This window comes from Microcaecilia unicolor, unplaced genomic scaffold, assembly GCF_901765095.1.
Source record: "Microcaecilia unicolor unplaced genomic scaffold, aMicUni1.1, whole genome shotgun sequence".
Classification (NCBI taxonomy): Eukaryota; Metazoa; Chordata; class Amphibia; order Gymnophiona; family Siphonopidae; genus Microcaecilia; species Microcaecilia unicolor.
In genome coordinates this window covers 220,000-243,579 of record NW_021963046.1, presented here as the reverse complement: position 1 = coordinate 243,579, position 23,580 = coordinate 220,000, and the positions used below count along the sequence as shown (strand labels likewise).

Here is a 23,580-nt window from a genome sequence, read left to right as displayed (position 1 = left end):
GGCAGGCCTCCCTCCCACTCAGCACCAGGCATCCCACCCACCCAGCACCAGACAGGCAGGCAGGCAGGCCAGCCAGCCTCCCTCCCACCCAGCACCAGGCAGGCCTCCCTCCCACTCAGCACCAGGCTACTACTACTACTACTATTTAGCATTTATATAGTGCTACAAAGCGTATGCAGCGCTGCACAAACATAGAAGAAAGACAGTCCCTGCTCAAAGAGCTTGCAATCTAATAGACAAAAAAAAATAATAATAATAATAATAATAAAGCAAGCAAATCAATGTGTAGAGGAAGGGGAGAGGAGAGTAGGTAGAAGCGAGAGGTTACAAGTGGTTACCTGTCAAAAGCAATGTTAAAGAGGCACCAAGCAACCAAGCATCCCTCCCTCCCACCTAGCACCAGGCATCCATCCATCCCTCCCTCCCAGCATCAGGCAGGCAGGCAGGCATCCCTCCTTCCCACCCAGCACCAGGGCCCCCCCTCCGAAATGTAAAAGTCATACCTGGGCGGGGTTAAGGCGGCGTCGGCAGCACTGCAACAGTGAAAAGCATGCTAGCTCGACGCACCTTCAGCCTTCCCTTCTGTCTCTCAAGCTCTGGTCCCGCCCTTGCGGAAACAAGAAATGAGGGTGGGACCAGAGCTTGAGAGACAGAAGGGAAGGCTGAAGGCGCGCCGAGCCAGCACGCTTTTCACTGCTGCAGTGCTGCTGATGCCGCCTTAACCCTGACCAGGTATGACTTTTAAATTTCAGAGGGGGGCTGGAACTGGCTGAGGCGATGGCGCATGTGCCAATAGAGAGGGCTCTGCGTGCCTTCTCTGGCACGCGTGCCATAGGTTTGCCATCAATGGTCTAGACCAAAACGTCTAGCCCTGGACATTTTTGTTTTGTTCCATTATGGCAGAAAATTGTCCATGTGTTAGGAATGGCCAAATTCTGCTCTTAACATGCCCCTAACACGTCCCCTTGTGATCTGAATGTACTTCGTACGGACTTCATAGAAAAACGTCTAAAAATTGGTTTTGAAAATACCAATTTGGATGTTTTTGTGAGAAAAACATTTTGGACGTGTTTCTCTTTTGAATATGAGCCCCATAGTGTGTTGCAAAAAATATATGTTTAGTTGCTGAATGAGTTACAGTCCTGTAGTAACTCTCTTAAATGTCACCATATTTTACAGTCCTTGCAGTTGGTAACACTTTAAGAACAAAGTGCTTGATAAACATTGCTGCATAACCAGAGGGCTACAGAAATGGTTCTGTACTATATGAAGACATTGCTTGAAAAGAACAGTAATAAAGTGCTGTACTGGACTGGTTTTGTCAACATTAAATCACCAACATTATGAAAAGTGTTTGAACCTGCAGATCTGGGACAGAGAGATTTGCTCCTCCTGCACAGATGGAGACGATGAGGATGTCAAATCAAGCGGGTCGACCTCTGGAGAGTGACAGCCTTGGAGAATGATAGTAGATGATGAAGATGGCAAATCTGGGGGGTGACAACTTCTGCTTGATCTAGGTCATGTGCCTGGGTCTCGTGCCTCATTGACTGAAAAAACTGTGTCAGCCGTGTCTGCTTGGCTTTCCTTCTCAAGTCCTTAAGTGTTTCACTGTAAGGGGCAAACACAGAGCTGCGCTCCAGCATAGGATCACATTCCTCCATGTCATTTTTTCCAGTGTCGACACCCACTCTGCTATTCTTGCAGACATGAGAGGCACAATTTTTGGAGTCTCAGCCGTCTCTTCTTTGTTATCACTGCCCCTGAGGCTTTGTTGCCCCATCTCATCCAGATCTTCATTGCTGGGCTCTAGTGCAGTGTCTGCCAAAATGTCAACATCTTCTTATGTCATGTCCTCAAGCCCTTCTCCAGGGACTTTTCGTGCAAATTGCATGATGTTTTCCATATTTCTACTCATGTGTTCTGTTACACCTTCAAATCCCTCAAAGTTCATTAAACAGTCCGGCCAAGTTTTTTTCCAACAATTATTTATAGAAGGCTGTGTGACGCCGTCCCAGGCTATCGCAACGTAGTCAATTGCATTGCGTATTGTCACTGTCTTCCAGTAGTCTAGCATGATAATTTCATGATTGGCATCCAGAGCTTCACAGGCCTTGCTGAAAAGTTCCCACATGTAGTGGCCCTTGAAAGCCTTTATTATTCCCTGATCAAGGGGTTGGGTGATGGATGTGTTTGGGGGAATGAACAGAACCTCAACGTTGGGCTGTGCATTTTCCAGGTCTGCACGACAGTGAACTGGCGCATTATCCAAAATCAGCAGTACCATAAAGGCAAGGTTCTTATGGTGGACATACCATTCAACTTCTGGAACAAAACAGTTGTTGGACGTCATCCAAGCTTTCCAGTTTCATCTCCAATGGACTGGCATGTAATTCAGGTTCTTTCCTTTGTGCATGAGGATTTGGGGCTCTATACACCATAAGAGGCTTGAATTTGAAATTACCCTTGGCACTGGTGCACAACAACAGGGTAACCATAGGCGTAGACTGGGGGGGGTGAGGGGGGGCAATGCCCCCCCAAACGACGCGAGGCGCCACCGCGCCATTAGTTTAAAAAAAAAAACACATGCAGGCACGCGCTCCTCTCCATCCGCTTGGCTTCCCTGCCCTCTCTATCTGCGTCCCGCCTTCCTCTGACGTCATTTCCTTTCGGGCGGGACGCAGACAGAGAGGGCAGGGAAGCCAAGTGGACGGAGAGGAGCGTGTCCGTCTACCCCTCTCTCTTCCTCCCTCCCTCCGGCGCAGGCAGCAGTCTTTTCCAGCGTTCCTGGCAGCGGTAGCGTTGTACACGCTGCCTTTGGCTCTGCCCCGAAGCCTTCTCTTCAAGTTCCTGTTCCCAGGTGGGAACAGGAACTTGAAGAGAAGACTTCCGGGGCAGACCGAAGGCAGCGTGTACATCGCTACCGCTGCCAGGAACGCTGGAAAAGACTGCTGCCTGCGCTGGAGGGAGGGAGGAAGAGAGGAGGTAAATGGAGTCACCATCTTGGACCTTGCGGGGGGGGGGGGGGGGAGCAGAGGGAAGATGGATGGGACGGAGGGATGGTGAGCAGAGGGAAGGAACAGAAGATGGATGGGACTGGGAGGGGTGGGGAGCAGAGAGAAGGAGCAAGAGATGGTTGGGACTGGGAGGGGTGGGGAGCAGAGGGAAGGAGCAAGAGATGGATGGGACTGGGAGGGGTGGGGAGCAGAGGGAAGGAGCAAGAGATGGTTGGGACTGGAAGGGATGGTGAGCAGAGGGAAGGAACAGAAGATGCATGGGACTGGGAGGGGTGGGGAGCAGAGGGAAGGAGCAAGAGATAGATGGGACTGGGAGGGTGGGGAGCAGAGGGAAGCCTACTGGAAAGAAGACACTGCATAAAACAGAAGACACTGGGATCAAAGCGAATAGAAAAACTAAATGATCAGACAACAAAGGTAAATAAAAGTATTTTATTCATAATTTATTAATTGAAATGTATCAGCTTTTTGAAATGTGCATCTGTGATATTTTGCCTGTATACTTCATTTCCTTCCTCCATATTAGCATATTCATTTGCATATGTATATATGCAAATGATATGCTAATATGCTCCGCCCATTCTTTGCCCCCCGCAAATGAAACAGTCAAACTACGCCTATGAGGGTAACATGATCTTTAAATGCCTTAAAATCAGGGGCTTTGGCTGCCATTTTCATTATATATGTCCATTTGTCAGCTTGTTTGTAAAACAATCCAGTCTCATCAATATTGAAGACCTGCTCTGGCACATAACCCTTTTTTCTATCACACTTAGCAGGAATGTTTTAAATTCTTCTGCAACTTTGTTGTCAGCTGAACCTGCCTCACCACAAAGACATACATTTTTAAGCCAACTAGCAGAAAAGGGTTTCATGTTTTCCTGACCCTGGGTGACGTGTTTATAAATCTGTTTGGCTTTCATCCCCAGGGCAATGCTGTCCACAGTGCTTTTTTTAATCAACCATTTGCATAATCCACAAATTTAACCGCTTTTCCATCTTTTCTACTGACTCATCACGAAGCACAGATGTTGTTTTGGAACTTTCTGGTTCTGCTTCATGAACAGACCACTGAATCTCTTCCTTTTTTTGCTGGATGGATTGCATTGTTGATTCATTAAACTTTACTATGTTACTATGTAATGAAAGGGAAAGGGAAATGGGACCTGATATACTGCCTTTCTGTGGTTTTTGCAACTACATTCAAAGCGGTTTACATAGTATATTCAGGTACTTATGTGTTCCAGGGGCAATGGAGGGTTATGTGACTTGCCCAGAGTCACAAAGAACTGCAGCTCCTTGTGAAGCTTCTCTAACACACCTATTTTGTCACTAAGACACATCACATGTTTCTTTCTCTTACGATTGGTACCTGTAGCTTGTAACTCACCCCCTGGATGCTTGGTGGCCATTTCCAGAAGCAAATTATGCTGTATCAATCAGATGGAAACAGTTCTTGTCTTAATCTGGTCATGAGATTAAGGCCCTCTTTACTAAGGTGCATTAGCATTTTTAACACGCCCACAATTAGAATGTGCACTAAGCGTGTAGGCGCCTATAGGGATATTGTAGGTGCGTACACAGGTAACGCTCGTACATAGTTAACATGCCTTAAAAAAAAACCTCTTGGCCACTCTAGGACACTTGCAGGCTTATTTTCGAAAGAGAAGGACGCCCATTTGTTGACACAAATCGAAGATGGACATCCTTCTCACAGGGTCGTCCAAATCTGTATAATCGAAAGCCAATTTTGGATGTCTCCAACTGCTTTCCGTCGCAGGGACAGCCAAAGTTCACAGGGGCATGTCGAAGGCGGGACTTGGGCATGCCTAACACTTGGATGTCCTTGACCCATAATGGAAAAAAAAAGGACGTCCTTGACGAACACTTGGACGACTTTACCTGTTCGTGTTTTTCTTAAGACCAAGCCACAAAAAGGTGCCTGAAGTGACCAGATGACCACCGGACGAAATTGGGGGTGACCTCCCCTTACTCCCCCAGTGGTTACTAACCCCCTCCCACCCTCAAAAAAACAACTTTCAAAATATGTCGTGCCAGCCTCTATGCCAGCCTCACATGTCATACTCAGGTCCATCACAGCAGTATGCAGATCTCTGGAGCAGTTTTAGTGGGTGCAGTGCACTTCAGGCAGGCGGACCCAGCCCCATCCCCCCTACCTGTTACGTTTGTGGAGGAAACAGCGAGCCCTCCAAAACACAAATCCACTGTACCCACATCTAGGTGCCCCCCTTCACCCATAAGTGCTATGGTAGTGGTGTACAGTTGGGGGTAATGGGATTTGGCGGGCTCAACACACACGGTAAGGGAGCTATGTACCTAGGAGCAATTTCTGAAGTCCACTGCAGTACCCCCTAGGGTGCCAGGTTGGTATCCTGGCATGTCAGGGGGACCAGTCCATTATCGGCGAAAATCAGAAACAAACAAGTCTAGGGACGACCAAATTTCATGATTTGGACGTCACTGACCATATTATCGAAACAAAAGATGGACGTCCATCTTGTTTTGAAAATACAGGTTTCCCCGCCCCCGGATGGCGATGTTCTGCGAGGACGTCCTCATGAAAACTTGGACGTCCCTTTCGATTATGCCCCTCCACGTGACTTTTTCCAGAAGCAAACTGTACTGTATTATTTGGTGAAATGTCCTGGGACTGCCACAGACTGCTGAGTGGGAGTCATTCACTTGTGGAAGTTTCAGAGATAACCTGAGAAAACTGGAGTCTCCCAATGAATGTGGGGAAATTTGCCAGGTCTGAACCAGAGGGCTCACTCCCTGACCCTGATTAGGGGAAACACACATTGAGGGGCATAATCGAACGGAAACGCCTATCTCCATGGGCGTTTATCTCCGAGAACGGGTCCGTGAAGGGGCGGGCCGAACCGTATTTTCGAAAAAATGGACGTTTTTGAGCTGGGCGTTTGTTTTTTTTAGCGATAATGGAAACTAAAAACGTCCAGCTCAAAAACGTCCTAATCCGAGCCATTTGGTCGTGGGAGGGGCCATGATTAGTAGTACACTCGCCCCCCTGATATGCCAGGACACCAACTGGGCACCCTAGGTCAGTGCGGTGGACTTCAGAAAAAGCTCCCACATGCATAGCTCCCTTACCAAGGGGGCTGAACACCCAACCCCCCTCCCCCAAAACCCACTACCCACAAATGTACAACACTACCATAGCTCTTAGGGGTGAAGGGGGCACCTACATGTGGGTACAGTGGGTTTTGGAGGCCTCCCATTTACCAGCACAAGTGTTACAGGTAGGGGGGGGAAGGGCCTGGGGCCACCTGGCTGAAGTGCACTGTGGTACCCACTAAAAGTGCTCCAGGGACCTGCATACACGCAGGCCTCTAGTACTGGTTGCTGCTATATAACATTGGCACACCAGTTGACACCTGAAGACTAATCGCTCCGAAAATGTCCTTTATTGGAATAAACATGTTTACTCACAGTTAACTGCAGATCAGAGGTTGTGCCCCACTGGCAACGAGTCTCCCTGGTACTGAGATGAGCAGTAGGTCAGAGCTGGCAGAATGCTGTAAAATGCCCTCTTTCAGCCACATTCAAGGTAAGAACTAAGTTCTGTAACGTGGCTAACACAGGAAAGGGAACTAAAACTGGCTTACAAAAATGGCCACTACCGCATGGACTACAACAGGAAACACAACAGGGCACACTCTGACCCAGTAAGCAGGGGGAAAAGCACCATGGGAGAAGAGCCTACCAACTACCAACATCGTGAGACTGTAACACAAGCTAACACAATACCCTACACCCACCACAATGCAATGCTGATGTGACCCTGTAGTGCACCCGAGAGCCACATCTGACCCAGGGAAAGGCTGTGAGAGGATCGAACACATTCTGCTGTAATGGAGGTGGGTACGGCATTTGAGGCTGGCATACAGGCTGGAAAAAAAGTTTTTAAAGTGGGGGGGTTTTTAGTGGGAGGGGGTTAGTGACCACTGGGGGAGTCCGGGGAGGTCATCCCCGATTCCCTCCAGTGGTCATCTGGGCAGTTGGAACACTTTTTTGGGACTTGTTCGTGAAAAAAAAGGGTCCAAAAAAAGTGACCCAAAATCGCGGTCAAGACGCCTTTTTTTTCTGATTATCTGCTAAAGACGCCCATCTCTCCTCGGCTGATAACCACGCCCCAGTTCCGCCTCCACCACGCCTCCGACAACTTTATTCGTTTTCGCGACGGAGTGCAGTTGGAAACGCCCAAAATCGGCTTTCAATTATACCGATTTGGGCGCCTTTGCGAGACAAACGTCTATCTCCCAATTTAGGTCGCATTATAGGCGTTTTTCTCTTTCGAAAATAAGCTGGATTGTCTTCTCTATCACAGGGGTGAAAAGGATCCCTAACACTGGCTGTAGGTGTCTGTATAGCGAGATCACAGTCAAAGGACACATTAGTGGATTTGATGGTTTGGTATAATTAGTTATATATCAGATTCAGTTACCTGTATATCTGCCACATTCCATCCACCAATCTGCATTAAAATAAAGATGAACAATGATCAGATCTCAGACAAGAGAAATAAGTACAATGATATAAAAAATATATTAGGGGTGGACAATGATTAAAAATTTTAATTGTGAGATTAAAAATTTTATTCATGCAATTAAGCATGCTTAATTACAGCATGCATTTTGGCCATTAAAGAATAAGGTTTCAAACAGCCTTCACCCAGTTTTTCTCATGCCCCCTTCCGCAGCTTCTCTCTGTTTCTCTCCCCCAGTTTCTCTCATGCCCCAATGCCCAGCTTTCATTCAGTTTCTCTTAGGGCTAGGGCCATAGGTGCCCGGTATAAGAGGCTTGGGGAGGCTTAGAGGGGCATAATCGAACGGAAACGCCTATCTCCATGGGCGTTTATCTCCGAGAACGGGTCCGTGAAGGGGCGGGCTGAACCGTATTTTCGAAAAAATGGACGTTTTTGAGCTGGGCGTTTGTTTTTTTTAGCGATAATGGAAACTAAAAACGCCCAGGTCAAAAACGTCCTAATCCGAGCCATTTGGTCGTGGGAGGGGCCACAATTCATAGTACACTCGCCCCCCTGATATGCCAGGACACCAACTGGGCACCCTAGGTCAGTGCGGTGGACTTCAGAAAAAGCTCCCACATGCATAGCTCCCTTACCACGGTTGCTGAGCTCCCAACTCCCCTCCCCCAAAACCCACTACCCACAAATGTACAACACTACCATAGCTCTTAGGGGTGAAGGGGGCACCTACATGTGGGTACAGTGGGTTTTGGAGGCCTCCCATTTACCAGCACAAGTGTTACAGGTAGGGGGGGGATGGGCCTGGGGCCACCTGGCTGAAGTGCACTGTGGTACCCACTAAAAGTGCTCCAGGGACCTGCATACACGCAGGCCTCTAGTACTGGTTGCTGCTATATAACATTGGCACACCAGTTGACACCTGAAGACTAATCTCTCTGAAAACATCCTTTATTGGAATAACCATCTTTATTAACAGTTAACTGCAGATCAGAGGTTGTGCCCCACTGGCAACGAGTCTCCCTGGTACTGAGATGAGCAGTAGGTCAGAGCTGGCAGAATGCTGTACAATGCCCTCTTTCAGCCACATTCAAGGGAAGAACTAAGTTGTCTAACGTGGCTAACACAGGAAAGGGAACTAAAACTGGCTTACAAAAATGGCCACTACCGCATGGACTACAACAGGAAACACAACAGGGCACACTCTGACCCAGTAGGCAGGGGGAAAAGCACCATGGGAGAAGAGCCTACCAACTACCAACATCGTGAGACTGTAACACAAGCTAACACAATACCCTACACCCACCACAATGCAATGCTGATGTGACCCTGTAGTGCACCCGAGAGCCACATCTGACCCAGGGAAAGGCTGTGAGAGGATCGAACACATTCTGCTGTAATGGAGGTGGGTACGGCATTTGAGGCTGGCATACAGGCTGGAAAAAAAGTTTTTAAAGTGGGGGGGTTTTTAGTGGGAGGGGGTTAGTGACCACTGGGGGAGTCCGGGGAGGTCATCCCCGATTCCCTCCAGTGGTCATCTGGGCAGTTGGAACACTTTTTTGGGATTTGTTCGTGAAAAAAAAGGTCCAAAAAAAGTGACCCAAAATCGCGGTCAAGACGCCTTTTTTTTCTGATTATCTGCTAAAGACGCCCATCTCTCCTCGGCTGATAACCACGCCCCAGTTCCGCCTCCACCACGCCTCCGACAACTTTATTCGTTTCCGCGACGGAGTGCAGTTGGAAACGCCCAAAATCGGCTTTCGATTATACCGATTTGGGCGCCTTTGCGAGACAAACGTCTATCTCCCAATTTAGGTCGCATTATAGGCGTTTTTCTCTTTCGAAAATAAGCTGGATTGTCTTCTCTATCACAGGGGTGAAAAGGATCCCTAACACTGGCTGTAGGTGTCTGTATAGCGAGATCACAGTCAAAGGACACATTAGTGGATTTGATGGTTTGGTATAATTAGTTATATATCAGATTCAGTTACCTGTATATCTGCCACATTCCATCCACCAATCTGCATTAAAATAAAGATGAACAATGATCAGATCTCAGACAAGAGAAATAAGTACAATGATATAAAAAATATATTAGGGGTGGACAATGATTAAAAATTTAAATTGTGAGATTAAAAATTTTATTCATGCAATTAAGCATGCTTAATTACAGCATGCATTTTGGCCATTAAAGAATAAGGTTTCAAACAGCCTTCACCCAGTTTTTCTCATGCCCCCTTCCGCAGCTTCTCTCTGTTTCTCTCCCCCAGTTTCTCTCATGCCCCAATGCCCAGCTTTCATTCAGTTTCTCTTAGGGCTAGGGCCATAGGTGCCCGGTATAAGAGGCTTGGGGAGGCTTAGAGGGGCATAATCGAACGGAAACGCCTATCTCCATGGGCGTTTATCTCCGAGAACGGGTCCATGAAGGGGCGGGCTGAACCGTATTTTCGAAAAAATGGACGTTTTTGAGCTGGGCGTTTGTTTTTTTTAGCGATAATGGAAACTAAAAACGCCCAGCTCAAAAACGTCCTAATCCGAGCCATTTGGTCATGGGAGGGACCAGGATTCGTAGTACACTCGCCCCCCTGATATGTCAGGACACCAACTGGGCACCCTAGGTCAGTGCGGTGGACTTCAGAAAAAGCTCCCACATGCATAGCTCCCTTACCACGGTTGCTGAGCTCCCAACTCCCCTCCCCCAAAACCCACTACCCACAAATGTACAACACTACCATAGCTCTTAGGGGTGAAGGGGGCACCTACATGTGGGTACAGTGGGTTTTGGAGGCCTCCCATTTACCAGCACAAGTGTTACAGGTAGGGGGGGGATGGGCCTGGGGCCACCTGGCTGAAGTGCACTGTGGTACCCACTAAAAGTGCTCCAGGGACCTGCATACACGCAGGCCTCTAGTACTGGTTGCTGCTATATAACATTGGCACACCAGTTGACACCTGAAGACTAATCTCTCCGAAAACATCCTTTATTGGAATAACCATCTTTATTAACAGTTAACTGCAGATCAGAGGTTGTGCCCCACTGGCAACGAGTCTCCCTGGTACTGAGATGAGCAGTAGGTCAGAGCTGGCAGAATGCTGTACAATGCTGTCTTTCAGCCACATTCAAGGGAAGAACTAAGTTGTCTAACGTGGCTAACACAGGAAAGGGAACTAAAACTGGCTTACAAAAATGGCCACTACCGCATGGAAACACAACAGGGCACACTCTGACCCAGTAGGCAGGGGGAAAAGCACCATGGGAGAAGAGCCTACCAACTACCAACATCGTGAGACTATAACACAAGCTAACACAATACCCTACACCCATAGGCGTAGTTTGACTGTTTCATTTGGGAGGGGGGGGGGGGCAAAGAATGGGCGGAGCATATTAGCATATCATTTGCATATATACATATGCAAATGAATATGCTAATATGGAGGAAGGAAATGAAATTTACAGGCAAAATATCACAGATGCACATTTCAAAAAGCTGACACATTTCAATTAATAAATTATGAATAAAATAAACTTTTATTTACCTTTGTTGTCTGATCATTTAGTTTTTCTATTCGCTTTGATCCCAGTGTCTTCTGTTTTATGCAGTGTCTTCTTTCCAGTAGGCTTCCCTCTGCTCCCCACCCTCCCAGTCCCATCCATCTCTTGCTCCTTCCCTCTGCTCCCCACCCCTCCCAGTCCCAACCATCTCTTGCTCCTTCCCGCTGCTCCCCACCCCTCCCAGTCCCATCCATCTTCTGTTCCTTCCCTCTGCTCACCATCCCTCCGTCCCATCCATCTCTTGCTCCTTCCCTCTGCTGTGCCTGACCTCTCCAAATCCCATCCATCTCCTGGTCCATCCCTCTGCTCCCCACCCCTCGCAGTCCCATCCATCTCTTGCTCCTTCCCTCTGCTCACCTCCTTTCCCAGTCCAATCCAATTCCTGGTCCTTCCCTCTGCTCCCCACCCACCCCTCCCAGTCCCATCCATCTCTTACTCCTTCCCTCTGCTCCCCACCCACCCACCCACCCCTCCCAGTCCCATCCATCTCTTGCTCCTTCCCTCTGCTTCCCCCCCCTCCCAGTCCCATCCATCTCCTGCTCCTTCCCTCTGACCTCCTTTCCCAGTCCAGTCCAATCCAATTCCTGGTCCTTCCCTCTGCTCCCCACCCACCCCTCCCAGTCCCATCCATCTCTTGCTCCTTCCCTCTGCTTTCCACCCCTCCCAGTCCCATCCAATTCCTGGTCCTTCCCTCTGCTCCCCACCCACCCCTCCCAGTCCCATCCATCTCTTGCTCCTTCCCTCTGCTTCCCACCCCTCCCAGTCCCATCCATCTCCTGCTCCTTCCCACTGCTTCCCACCCTCCCAGTCCCATCCATCTCCTGCTCCTTCCCTCTGCTTCCCACCCTCCCAGTCCCATCCATCTCTTGCTCCTTCCCTCTGCTTCCCACCCTCCCAGTCCCATCCATCTCCTGCTCCTTCCCTCTGCTTCCCACCCTCCCAGTCCCATCCATCTCTTGCTCCTTCCCTCTGCTTCCCACCCCTCCCAGTCCCATCCATCTCCTGCTCCTTCCCTCTGACCTCCTTTCCCAGTCCAGTCCAATCCAATTCCTGGTCCTTCCCTCTGCTCCCCACCCACCCCTCCCAGTCCCATCCATCTCTTGCTCCTTCCCTCTGACCTCCTTTCCCAGTCCAGTCCAATCCAATTCCTGGTCCTTCCCTCTGCTTCCCACCCCTCCCAGTCCCATCCATCTCCTGCTCCTTCCCTCTGACCTCCTTTCCCAGTCCAGTCCAATCCAATTCCTAGTCCTTCCCTCTGCTCCCCACCCACCCCTCCCAGTCCCATCCATCTCTTACTCCTTCCCTCTGCTCCCCACCCACCCACCCACCCCTCCCAGTCCCATCCATCTCTTGCTCCTTCCCTCTGCTTCCCACCCCTCCCAGTCCCATCCATCTGCTGTTCCTTCCCTCTGACCTCCTTTCCCAGTCCAGTCCAATCCAATTCCTGGTCCTTCCCTCTGCTCCCCACCCACCCCTCCCAGTCCCATCCATCTCTTGCTCCTTCCCTCTGCTTCCCACCCCTCCCAGTCCCATCCAATTCCTGGTCCTTCCCTCTGCTCCCCACCCACCCCTCCCAGTCCCATCCATCTCTTGCTCCTTCCCTCTGCGCCCCCCCCAGTCTACGCCTATGCCTACACCCACCACAATGCAATGCTGATGTGACCCTGTAGTGCACCCGAGAGCCACATCTGACCCAGGGAAAGGCTGTGAGAGGATCGAACACATTCTGCTGTAATGGAGGTGGGTACGGCATTTGAGGCTGGCATACAGGCTGGGAAAAAAGTTTTTTAAAGTGGGGGTTTTCTTTGGTGGGAGGGGGTTATTGACCACTGGGGGAGTCTGGGGAGGTCATCCCCGATTCCCTCTAGTGGGGCAGTTGGAGCACTTTTTTTGGGACTTGTTCGTGAAAAAAAAGGGTCCAAAAAAAGTGACCCAAAATCGCGGTCACAATGCTTTTTTTTTTTTTTCGATTATCTGCTAAAGACGCCCATCTCTCCTCGGCTGATAACCACGCCCCAGTTCCGCCTCCACCACGCCTCCGACACGCCCCCGTCAGCTTTATTCGTTTCCGCGACAGAGTGCAGTTGGAAACGCCCAAAATCGGCTTTCCATTATAAAATTGGGCGCCTTTGCGAAACAAACGTCTATCTCCCAATTTAGGTCGCACTATAGATGTTTTTCTCTTTCGAAAATAAGCTGGTTAGCCTCCCTAGCCCGACCTTCCACGCCTGATTTCTTCCTAGTATTGCCCCTCTCATTCCCCCCGCCCCACCTCCTGCCTTAGGCTGTAGACGTTTTCCTTCCCTGACTCCTGTTTCTACCACTGCCGTTCGTACAGTACTAATTATAAAGCAAAGCTGTGCGGGACCCTGACGCTGCAGACTCATCTTTCGACTGACCTCCTCTGAAAGAGGAACTTATAGCAGTGGAGGCGGGGTGAGCTAGAAGTGGTAGCTGCAGCGTGCAGAGACCCACAGTCCCACAGAGCTTTGCTCTATAATTAGCAAGGCAGAAATGGCAACAGGAGGGAGAGAGCCTCTGCTTTCATAGGCATGGCTGCCGGCTCTGCTGGTCACACTCCCTCTGACATCAATTTCCTGTTCCAGAGGGGGAAGGACTAGCAGAGAGCCGCCAGCCACACCTATGAAAGTAGAGGTTCCCCAGTTTTTTTGTTTTTTTAAATTGCTGCTGCAGTGCTGTTCTTTTGAGAAGCAGAAGGGTCGTCAGGAAGGGGAAGGGAGTTCAGAGAGAGAGAGTAGAGGTGCTGGTTGAAAGAGGGCGATTCTGTGTGTGTGTGTAGGGGGGAGTTGGAGAAAGAAGAGGCTAGCTGTAAGAGGATACAGAGAAGAGGGACATTGTGGCTGAAAAGGTAGGTGGGAGAAACACTGAACACAAAAGGTGGAGAGAAAAAGGGATATGCTGCATGAAAAGGGGGAAATAGAGGGGAGTTGCTGGATGAAAGATGGAAGAGAGAAGACATTTTGTCAGGAAAGGGGTAGAGAGAGAGGGAGGCACTGGCTGGGAAGGGTGGAGAAAGAGGGGGAAATGCTGCATTGAAATGAGGAGAATGGAGGGATGCTGGAGGGAAGAGAGGAGAAATACTGGCTGAAAGGAATGGAAGATGGAGAGATGCCAGATGGAAAATGGTAGAGAAGGGAGATATTGCATGGGAGGGGGAGAGGATAGAATTAGTGAAAGACTGGAGAATACGAGGAAGGGGAATAGAAGAACTGGGCTGAGGGAAAGAGTTAGAAAGCTGTAGGTAGATGCAGTAAAAGAGAGAAATTGAATAGTAAGAATAAAAGAAATTTGGACAGAGAGGTGGAAAATTAAATAGAATAAAGCGGATAGGAAAAAAAAATCAATGTTGGAGACAGATCTATTAGAGGAAAAGAAGATGACAGAAGGAGAGAGAGAAATAACAAACAGAGACAAAAACCCTGTAAAGAGAGCTAAGAGAAGACAAGGGAAAGTAGAAACTAAGAACTGGAACTGACCATATGAGAAAAATTGGCCAGACAACAAAAGGCAAATAAAAAGAAATTTATTTTTATTTTAGAATACATCACTGTTCACATGGCCAATAGGAATATGCTAGACTGAGGAGCTTGGACTGACCAAGAGCCAAATGTTAAACTACCTCCAAACAATACTGCAGATACTATTCTCTTTAGTATATTGTATTATTTTAAAATTTTTGGTACATAATTCCCTGGAGTGTACTCAGTGTGCATGACACCATGCAGCTCAAGTATCTGCAGAGCCTGTCCGTGCAGGGGGAGAGAAGGAGTTTGAGGAAGCTCCGAGGAAGGAGAAAAATCCTGAGCCCTGCTGTAGAGGTAAGCGTAGGGGAGGGGTGGGCCAACATTCAAAAAAACAGGCAGCATCAAAAAACATGGTATGCATTCAAAGATTAATACATTAATGTGTTAATTGCCCATCCCTAAAATATATATGTTTCTAACTAAATAAAACTTACCAAATCCTGCAGGATGTGATTTTATTTTGTAAAACAAAAACAACAATAAAGAGAGAGAGAAATGTTAGAGATTTTGAATTACAGAAATGTCCTTCAATGATCTTATAATTACATTCATATATAAGAATTGCCATCCAGGGAAAGACTGAAGGTCCTTCAAGCCTAATATCCTGTTTCCAACAGTGGTGAATCCAGGTCATAAGTACCTGGCAAGATCCCAAAAGAGTAAAACACATTTTCTGCCACTTATCCCAGGAATAAGCTTATGACATAGTAAACACATGACTTCCAGGGTGCAATGCAGCAAAATAAAACAAGCTTTGCCTTTTCACGTATTCCTTCTTCAGGTTATACTCAAATAGGAGGGACAATAGACAACACAAGGTCATTGTTGCTTTGGGCAGAACTGATGGTACAGCTGGTATAAAGTAAGAACGTGACATTATCCAGCCCATATTCATCCCACGGCAGTCAGCATTTTTTATATGTTTAAATCATTTTGTATTAATTGTAATGCAAAATCCACAAAAAAATATGAATCCAGTCATATAAACAACAACCATGTTCCCACTCCAAACCATTCCCTTTTACACTCCCCCCACCCTTTAAGCAACCATAATAACGAGAAAAAGACTGCATAATTAGTGTGATATTGACTGGAAAATACGCTAGCTTTTTGTTTTTTATATGCGATATGTGCTATTTTTTTGTGACAAGTGCTGCTCTTTTCCCATTTGTCCATTTCTTTTCGAAATAGCAGTGTTCCCAGATGTTCCTTTGAAGTTTTAGTGTTGGAACGAGAGTATATTTTCTTTTGTGAGTGTGCAAGTAGCTGGTAAAAGTGGGACTTTCACTTCAGCACTTGGTGTAATTTTTGATGTTTTTTAAATTCCATTTATTTTGTAATTGCTTTTTTTGCATTGTTTTACATCCCATTTATTTTTCATTTTGTTTTTCATTCCTCTTTTTATGTAGTTCACATAATAATCTGTTCTGGCCTTTGCGGCGTTGCTTCCTGAATGATCTTCTTTTCAAGTTTCTGTGCGTGCGTCTGACGTCAGACGCATGCAGAGGAACTTGAACAGAAGATCATTCAGGAAGCAACGCTGCGAAGGCCAGGACTTCGGCTGACGGGGGTTGGGGTCCCCCGTCAGCACAGGTACTCGACGGCGGCGGGGGATGGTTTTCGGCGGGAAGGGGGTCCAAGGGGCCGTAACGCGGGGGGAGGGGGAACTCGGTGGGAGGTGCGTGAGGGGACACGGGGTGTTCATGCTCATCGGGTGGGGGGGTGGGTTGGTGATGCGGCGGGGGGGGGTCTCTGTTGCTCCGAAGTGGCAGGGAGTAGCGCACCGACAGCTGATTCCCAGGCAGGGGGCGGAGTAGGGAAACACTCCTCCCCTTGCCTTGGAATCAGCTGTCACTGACGTCAGTGCGTGCCTGCCTAGCAGACCACCTCCGAGGGATCCACAGTCCCAGGCACATTAGAATGTCGGAGGTGAGAATTATTATATAGGATATACACTGTTTATACATATTCATCATTTGTACTCGGTGCCGAAATTGGTGGGACAAGACACCTGCTTGTTGTTTTTTTTTTTTTTTTTTATAAATCTTGTTTATTCACATCAGTGCACAAAGGAACTTAAAACATACATGTAGGTTACAATATTAATAACAGTCCTTACAACCAAAACTGTTCCCTTTATTTCCATTTTTTATTCCCCCCCTTCCCCCCTTTGATATCTCCCCTCCCTCTATCCCCCCCTCTCCTCCCTCCCTTCCTTTATTTCAAGAGTTTAATATTCTACTTTTTGTCGTTGCAGTCAAAGTCTCCCAAAATGGGGCCCATATTTTACAATAGTCATCTCCCTTTTGGGAAGCTAAGTCTGTAATTCTCTTCCGTTCTAGGGAACACATGTGGATCATAAGTGCTCTCCACTGGGCTATCGTTGGACTTTCTGTAGACAGCCAAACTTGCAAGATCGCCTTTTTCCCCATTAAGACTGACCTCTGTAAAAAGGTTTCCATGCCAGCCGGTTTATGACTTTGTATTGTAAATCTATGAAATAATTGTCTCGGGGAGTGGTGCCACTTTACATTCCACATGTCTGACACCTGTTCTGCCAGGGATTTCCAGAATTTATGTACCTTTTGGCACGACCAAAACATATGGCCTAAGTGAGCATTCGCTAACCCACATTTTGCACAGTCATCATTGTCTCTTAGTGTCGCTCTATAGGCCCTGCGTGGTGATACATAAAGGCGCAGGATAAACCTATATTGCGTTTCTTGCCAGCACGCATTCTCAGTCAATTTATAGGTTCGCTGCACACAATTTCCCAGCTGTTCCGCTGTAACGGGTACTCCCAAATCTGCCGTCCATTGTCCCGCTTCTTTCTCATAATCATATTTCTTTGTCCGTTCCCGGAGAAGGCAGTGGAAGCATTTAAGTGGTATCCGTGTTTGATCGTCCAGACCCAACATTGCGTTATATGTCTCCCAGCTTCCCACACTAAGCGATGAGCTAGGAAGTGACTGGATATAGTGCCGTAGTTGCATAAATGCAAATGCATCTTTCTTGTCCAGCTTGAATTCCGTGCACAAATCTTCGAATGGCTTTATCGTACCTTGCTCCGTCACCACGTGGAACAGATATCTAACTCCATGGTCTTCCCAGTTCTTGAATATCTTGGATGTGTCCCCCACAGGGAATGCTGGATTGCCTCTGATTGGCAATAATGGTGAGGACGCCGTGCTCAGCTCGTAATGCTTTGTCAGCCATCTCCACGTCCTTTGCAACGGTCTGAAGATTGGAGCCGCCGCCCCCACAGTCTTTTTGGTGTTGGAGGGCATGTGTAACCAGCTGGCAAAGTGCTGGTGTCGAAACCATTGTGTCTCTGTTTGTGTGTTTGTAAAATATTCTTTGCTCCGAAACCAGTCAGAGAGGTGTCGCATTGAGCTTGCTGTTGAAAAGAGCCTCAAATCCAAAAGGCCCAATCCTCCTTTATCTCGCGGAAGCATGACTCGCTGAATGGACATTCGCGCTCGTTTGCCTTGCCACAGGAATTTATTGAGTTGTTGATGTAACCATCTCTCATCTTTCCCACTCAGATACATTGGCAACATTTGAAACGCATAAATCCATGTCGGAAATAGGATCATGTTATAGAGAGCCACTCGTCCCATTAATGAGATGGGCAGTGCTTGCCAGTTGTGAAGTGTTTTCCCCACTCTGTCCTTCATTTTGGCCATATTTAAGGTATACAGTGTTTTAAGGTCAGCCGGGACTTGGACCCCTAAGTATGTCACCGCCCCTTGTGCCCATTGTAGTGGAAACGTTCCCTCCCATTCTGTTACTAATTCTGGGCCTACAGGAAGGGCTACGGATTTCTGGGTGTTCAAAGTAAACCCTGAGTGGAACCCAAACTCCTCTATTGTCATTAACAGCCTCGGTAATGATGATTGTGGCTTTGTCAAAGTTAGAAATAGATCATCCGCAAAGGCTAGTACCTTCACCACCTGCCCCGGAAACTGAACCCCTTCTATGTCCGGGTCCACTGCAATCGTGCGCAACAGAGGCTCTAAGTAAATCAAAAACAATAGTGGGGATAACGGGCATCCCTGCCTTGTGCCCGCCTGTATCTCAATTTTTGGGGACTTGACCCCATTTACTAAAATCTTCGCAGAGGGGCCTTCATATAAAGTTTTAACTGCTCTTAAAAACCAGTCATCTCCCCCCACATATGTTAGCACTCGAAACAGATATTCCCAATTAACTTTATCAAAAGCTTTTTCTGCATCGAGACTAGCCATCAGCATCCTGGTCTTTGTGTCTTTACTCTGGGCAATTGACATAAGGACCTTCCTCACATTAATTCCTGAGTGTCTACCCCTTATAAAGCCCACTTGATGTTCCCCTATCAACTCCTTTAGTCGCGGTGCTAACCGTTCTGCCAGTATTCGGGCCAAAATTTTTAAATCTACATTGATAAGTGATATTGGGCGGTATGACTCAACTCGATCCTCCGGTTTACCCGGCTTGGGGATTAGTGTTATCATTGCTTCATTTTCTCCAGGGGTAAAGAAGCCCCTCTGCACCACCGCTTCATAATACTCAACCAATGGCCCACAAAATTGTATCGGCAAAATCTTATAATATTCAGCTGAAAATCCGTCTGGGCCCGGTGTTGAACCCAGAGGGAGGGTTTTGAGCACCTTTTGAATCTCTTGGGCCTGTATTGGTGAGGAGAGCAAATCTCGCTCCGTCTGTGTCAATTTCGGCATTCCGGAGTCTACTATGTAGTCAATGGTTAATTGCTCCTCTGGGCTATCGCCCCTAGAATACATCTCCGTGAAATGCTTATGGAAGGCCTCTGTGATTCCCTCTATACTATGAACCCGTGGGCCCCTCCTAGGGAGAATGGAGGCTACCAGTTTCTTAGGCCTCTGCGTTTGCGCCACTTTGGCTAACAGTCTACCCGCCTTATTCCCAAACCTATGAAAATATAACCGGCTCCCTGTCATCTGTTTTTGGGTTTTGTCATGTATAAGGGAGTTAAGTGCCACCGTTGTGGCCGTTAAGGCATCTCGGTTTTCAGTTGTTGGGTGCTGTATGTATTTATGTTTTACCCTCTTCAGCTCATGCTCCAGGTTGATTATGCCCGCCGCTATCCGCTTCCCTCTAGCACTCATATAGGCTATTATCCCCCCTCTGACTACGGCTTTGGAGGCCTCCCATAGTATAATTGGGGATGTGCATGTTCCTGCGTTCGTGGCTATGTACTGGTCCCATTGCTCTCTAATGTATATGGCAAATCTTTCATCTTTATACAGGAAGGAGGGAAAGCTCCATGCATAGCCCTTCTCTCCAGGGATGTCATGCACCACATCTATCCAAATTAGTGAGTGGTCTGACACTTCCACTGGGCCTATCTCTGCTCGTTCAATTCTAAAAAATAATGACTGGTCCACTAGAATATAATCCAGCCTGGACCACGTCCCATGGGCTTTTGATTGGTGCGTGTAATCTAAGGTGGTTGGGTGCAGTAACCTCCAGGGGTCCACCAATCCCAACTCTGTTCCCAGCTCTTGCAAACTAGCCCTCTCCTCAAGTTCTCTCTTTCCCGACCTGTCTAATTGTGGGTCCAGGACTTTATTAAAATCGCCTGCCCATATCCATGGCGCGTCCGTGTATTGGAGGCCCAGAGAAATTAACTTTTGGTAAAACGTGTTTGCATGGGAGTTGGGGGCATATACCGCGCACAGGTAAACCCGCAGTCCCTGTATGTTTAAACTCAACAGTACCACTCTTCCCTCCCCATCTTTATATATCAGTTTAGAGCCACACATCAAGCCTTTTTTAATTAGAATCGCCACCCCACTTCTTTTAGCCCCCGAAGACGAGTAATAGCATTCTCCCACCCATTTTTGTTTTAGCTTTTCATGTTCTATGTCTGTTAATTTAGTCTCCTGTATGCAGGCTATCGAGGCCTTATGATGCTTAAGCTGATTTAAAATCTTGGTCCTCTTGACGGGAGATGTTATGCCCGAAACATTCCACGAGATTACTCTTAAAGTGGACTTATGTGTCTAGCTCTTTCTCTGTATCCTCCCTTGATCCCTTTTGATAAGTTGCCCCAGGGGCCCAGCCCATCCCCTGTGGTTCTACCCTATCCTTTCTCTGTCTCTTAATTCGCAATGTGTGTTGACTGTTTACTATTTTGACTACAACTCTCAATGTTCTTCTTCCTTGCTCCCTCCCCCCTCCCCTTCCCCCCCCCCCATAACTCTCCCCTCCCCTCCCCAGTCTCGCTCTGGGCTCCCCTCTCTCTCTGAGGGATTAGCCTATCCGGGTCTTCACCTGGTGTTTGAGAGCCGTCTCCCCCCCATCAATTGACTTCTCCCTCATGTAACATTTATGCTTAAACCATCCAACTTATAACCAAAAATTCCATTCCCGGCTGACCCCCATTACACACCTGCAATAAATACTGCCTTCACACAGGTTCCAGAGATTTCACCCATTCTTCTGCCTCTGTTGCCTCTGTAAATGCATGCCAGCGGTTCAAATGCTGGATCTTTAGAATGGCTGGAAATTGTACCATAAAACGATATTTCTTTTCTACTAGATGAGAGCATATGGTTGAAAAGGCCCTCCTTTTGGATGCTAATTCCGCCGAGTAGTCCTGGAACATCCTGATTTGTTGCCCCTCGTATTTCACAGACTCTCGCTTATTTTTAAAAGAACTTAAGAGCTGTGCCTTTTGAGCATATCTATGAAATTTTGCTATTATAACTCTGGGTTTCGTGGCATCCGATCTCGCTGGGCCCACCCGGTGTACTCTGTCCATTGTTATCTCCCCTTGAATGGCCACCTCAGGGAAATGCGCAATTAGCCAGGTTTCCAGGGTCTTTGCCAGCGATGTCTCCGCTAACGACTCAGGGAAGCCAACAAACCTGAGATTGTCCCTCCTCGCTCTGTTTTCCAGCTCCTCCAGTTTGTCGTGTTGTGTTTTAATTATGGCCTCCATACTGTCCACTTTATCCTTGTACTCCTGCAGCGTGTCTTCCACATCCGAAACTCTGCACTCGATCTCTCCGGTGCGCCGTTGTAGATCTGTTGTGGACTGCGCAATTCCTGCTATTTGTTCAGAAAGCTGCTGCAGTCGGGGGTCTAATGCTTTAACTACAGCTTCCGTCAGTTCCGCCGTTAAATTTGCCTGGGCCGACCGGGGCGGTGAGTTAGGCGCCATTTTGTCTTCTCCCGATTTTGCCTTGTCCGCGCCTCTGCGAGGAGGTTTAGCAGCCATCAGCGTTTGCGAGTTAGTCAGAAATTTGTCCATATATTCTCGGACCGTTCTGCACCTTTTTCTTTCTCGATCTGGGTATTAAAAGTCGAATTTCAAGGTGTTTGGGGGAGTTCGGGCCTCGCAGCAATCCCAGGTGCGTCTGCTGTTATTCACAGCATCACGTGACCCCCCACCTGCTTGTTGTTTTAAGTTGTTATATACAATGAGCATATTATTTTCAATCTGTTAGCTTATTAGCACTATGATGTGACATCAGTCTTATTCATGCTGTTTGTCTTTTTATAGCAGCGGTGTCTTATAGATGATTTTTCTAATTCAAGTGTTGGCGGGAGAGTATGTTGGGGGTGCATGAGTCTACTTTAAGCTTGAAAAAAGTATTGGCTATTTTTCTGTTTTAATTATGTCCTGAAGTGTATTTCTCCCATTTTGCCAGCAGGTGGTGTTTCTTTGCTGTAAAGCTGTTATAGGGAAATGAATGTTCTTTTTCTTTAACACAAGCAGGAAGCAAGCAACAGTATACTTTTAAAACTTGAAGACTGGGCTCTGATTGGCCTGGAGTTTGAAATTACCCAGCAGTTGTTGCTGGCTGTTGCTTCAGTCTTAGTCTGGGAGAAAGAGAGGCAGGTCTTACTGTGGATTAAAAACTGGTTGAAAGATAGGGAACAGAGAGTAGGATTAAAAGGGCAATATTCACAATGGAGAAGGGTAGTTAGCGGGGTCCCTCAGGGATTGGTACCGGGACCTCTGCTTTTTGACATATTCATTAATGACCTAGAGATGGGGGTAACTAGTGAGGTAATCAAATTTGCCGATGACACAAAGTTATTCAAAGTAGTCAAATCGCGGGAAGATTGTGAAAAACTACAAGAGGACCTTACGAGACTGGGAGTCTAAATGGCAGATGACGTTTAATGTGAACAAGTGCAAAGTGATGCATGTGGGAAAAAGGAACCCAAACTATAACTACGTCATGCAAGGTTCAGCGTTGGGAGTCATGGACCAAGAAAGGGATCTAGGTGTCGTCGTTGTTGATACGTTGAAAACTTCTGCTCAATGTGCTGCTGCGGCTAGGAAAGCGAATAGAATGTTGGGTATCATTAGGAAAGGGATTGAAAACAAAAATAAGGATATTATTCTGCCGTTGTATCGCTCCATGGTGCGACCACACCTCGAGTATTGTGTTCAATTCTGGTCGCCGCACCTCAAAAAAGACATAGTAGAATTGGAAAAGGTGCAGAGAAGGGCGACCAAGATAATACAGCGGATGGGAAGACTTCCCTATCAAAATAGGCTGAAGAGGCTGGGGCTCTTCAACCTGGAGAAAAGGCGACTGAGGGGAGATATGATAGAGATCTATAAGATAATGAGTGGAATGGAACGAGTCGATGTGGAGCGTCTGTTTACGCTTTCCAAAAATACTAGGACAAGGGGGCATGCGATGAAGCTGCAGTGTGGAAAATTTAAAACGAATCGGAGGAAATGTTTCTTCACTCAACGAGTAGTTAAACTCTGGAATTCGCTGCCGGAAAAGGCTGTTAACTTAGCGGACTTCAAAAAGGGGTTGGATGGCTTCCTGGAGGAAAAAGACATAGAATGTTATTGAATGGACGAGGGAATAATACAGTATTTCTAGGATGGGCGGGACAAATTGCTTGTTCTTTTGGCTGCTGTCGGTGACAGGGTGCTGGGCTCAATGGACC

General features: G+C 47.5%; 1 protein-coding gene across 3 annotated transcripts in view; it reads right to left on the bottom strand.

Annotated features, from left to right (window-relative positions):
• Positions 1 to 23,580, bottom strand: part of LOC115458831 (E3 ubiquitin-protein ligase TRIM39-like) — a 50,798-nt gene that overhangs the window by 3,930 nt on the left and 23,288 nt on the right. The window contains exons 6-8 of one of the 3 annotated variants that reach the window (XM_030188655.1): positions 15,072 to 15,077; positions 9,531 to 9,560; positions 7,501 to 7,530 (exon numbers count right to left, since the gene is read on the bottom strand). In XM_030188655.1, coding sequence (XP_030044515.1) covers positions 7,501 to 7,530; positions 9,531 to 9,560; positions 15,072 to 15,077 — 66 coding nt within the window. The remainder of the gene's footprint in view (positions 1 to 7,500; positions 7,531 to 9,530; positions 9,561 to 15,071; positions 15,078 to 23,580) is intronic. The other 2 variants (XM_030188653.1, XM_030188654.1) reach the window with 2 other exon arrangements.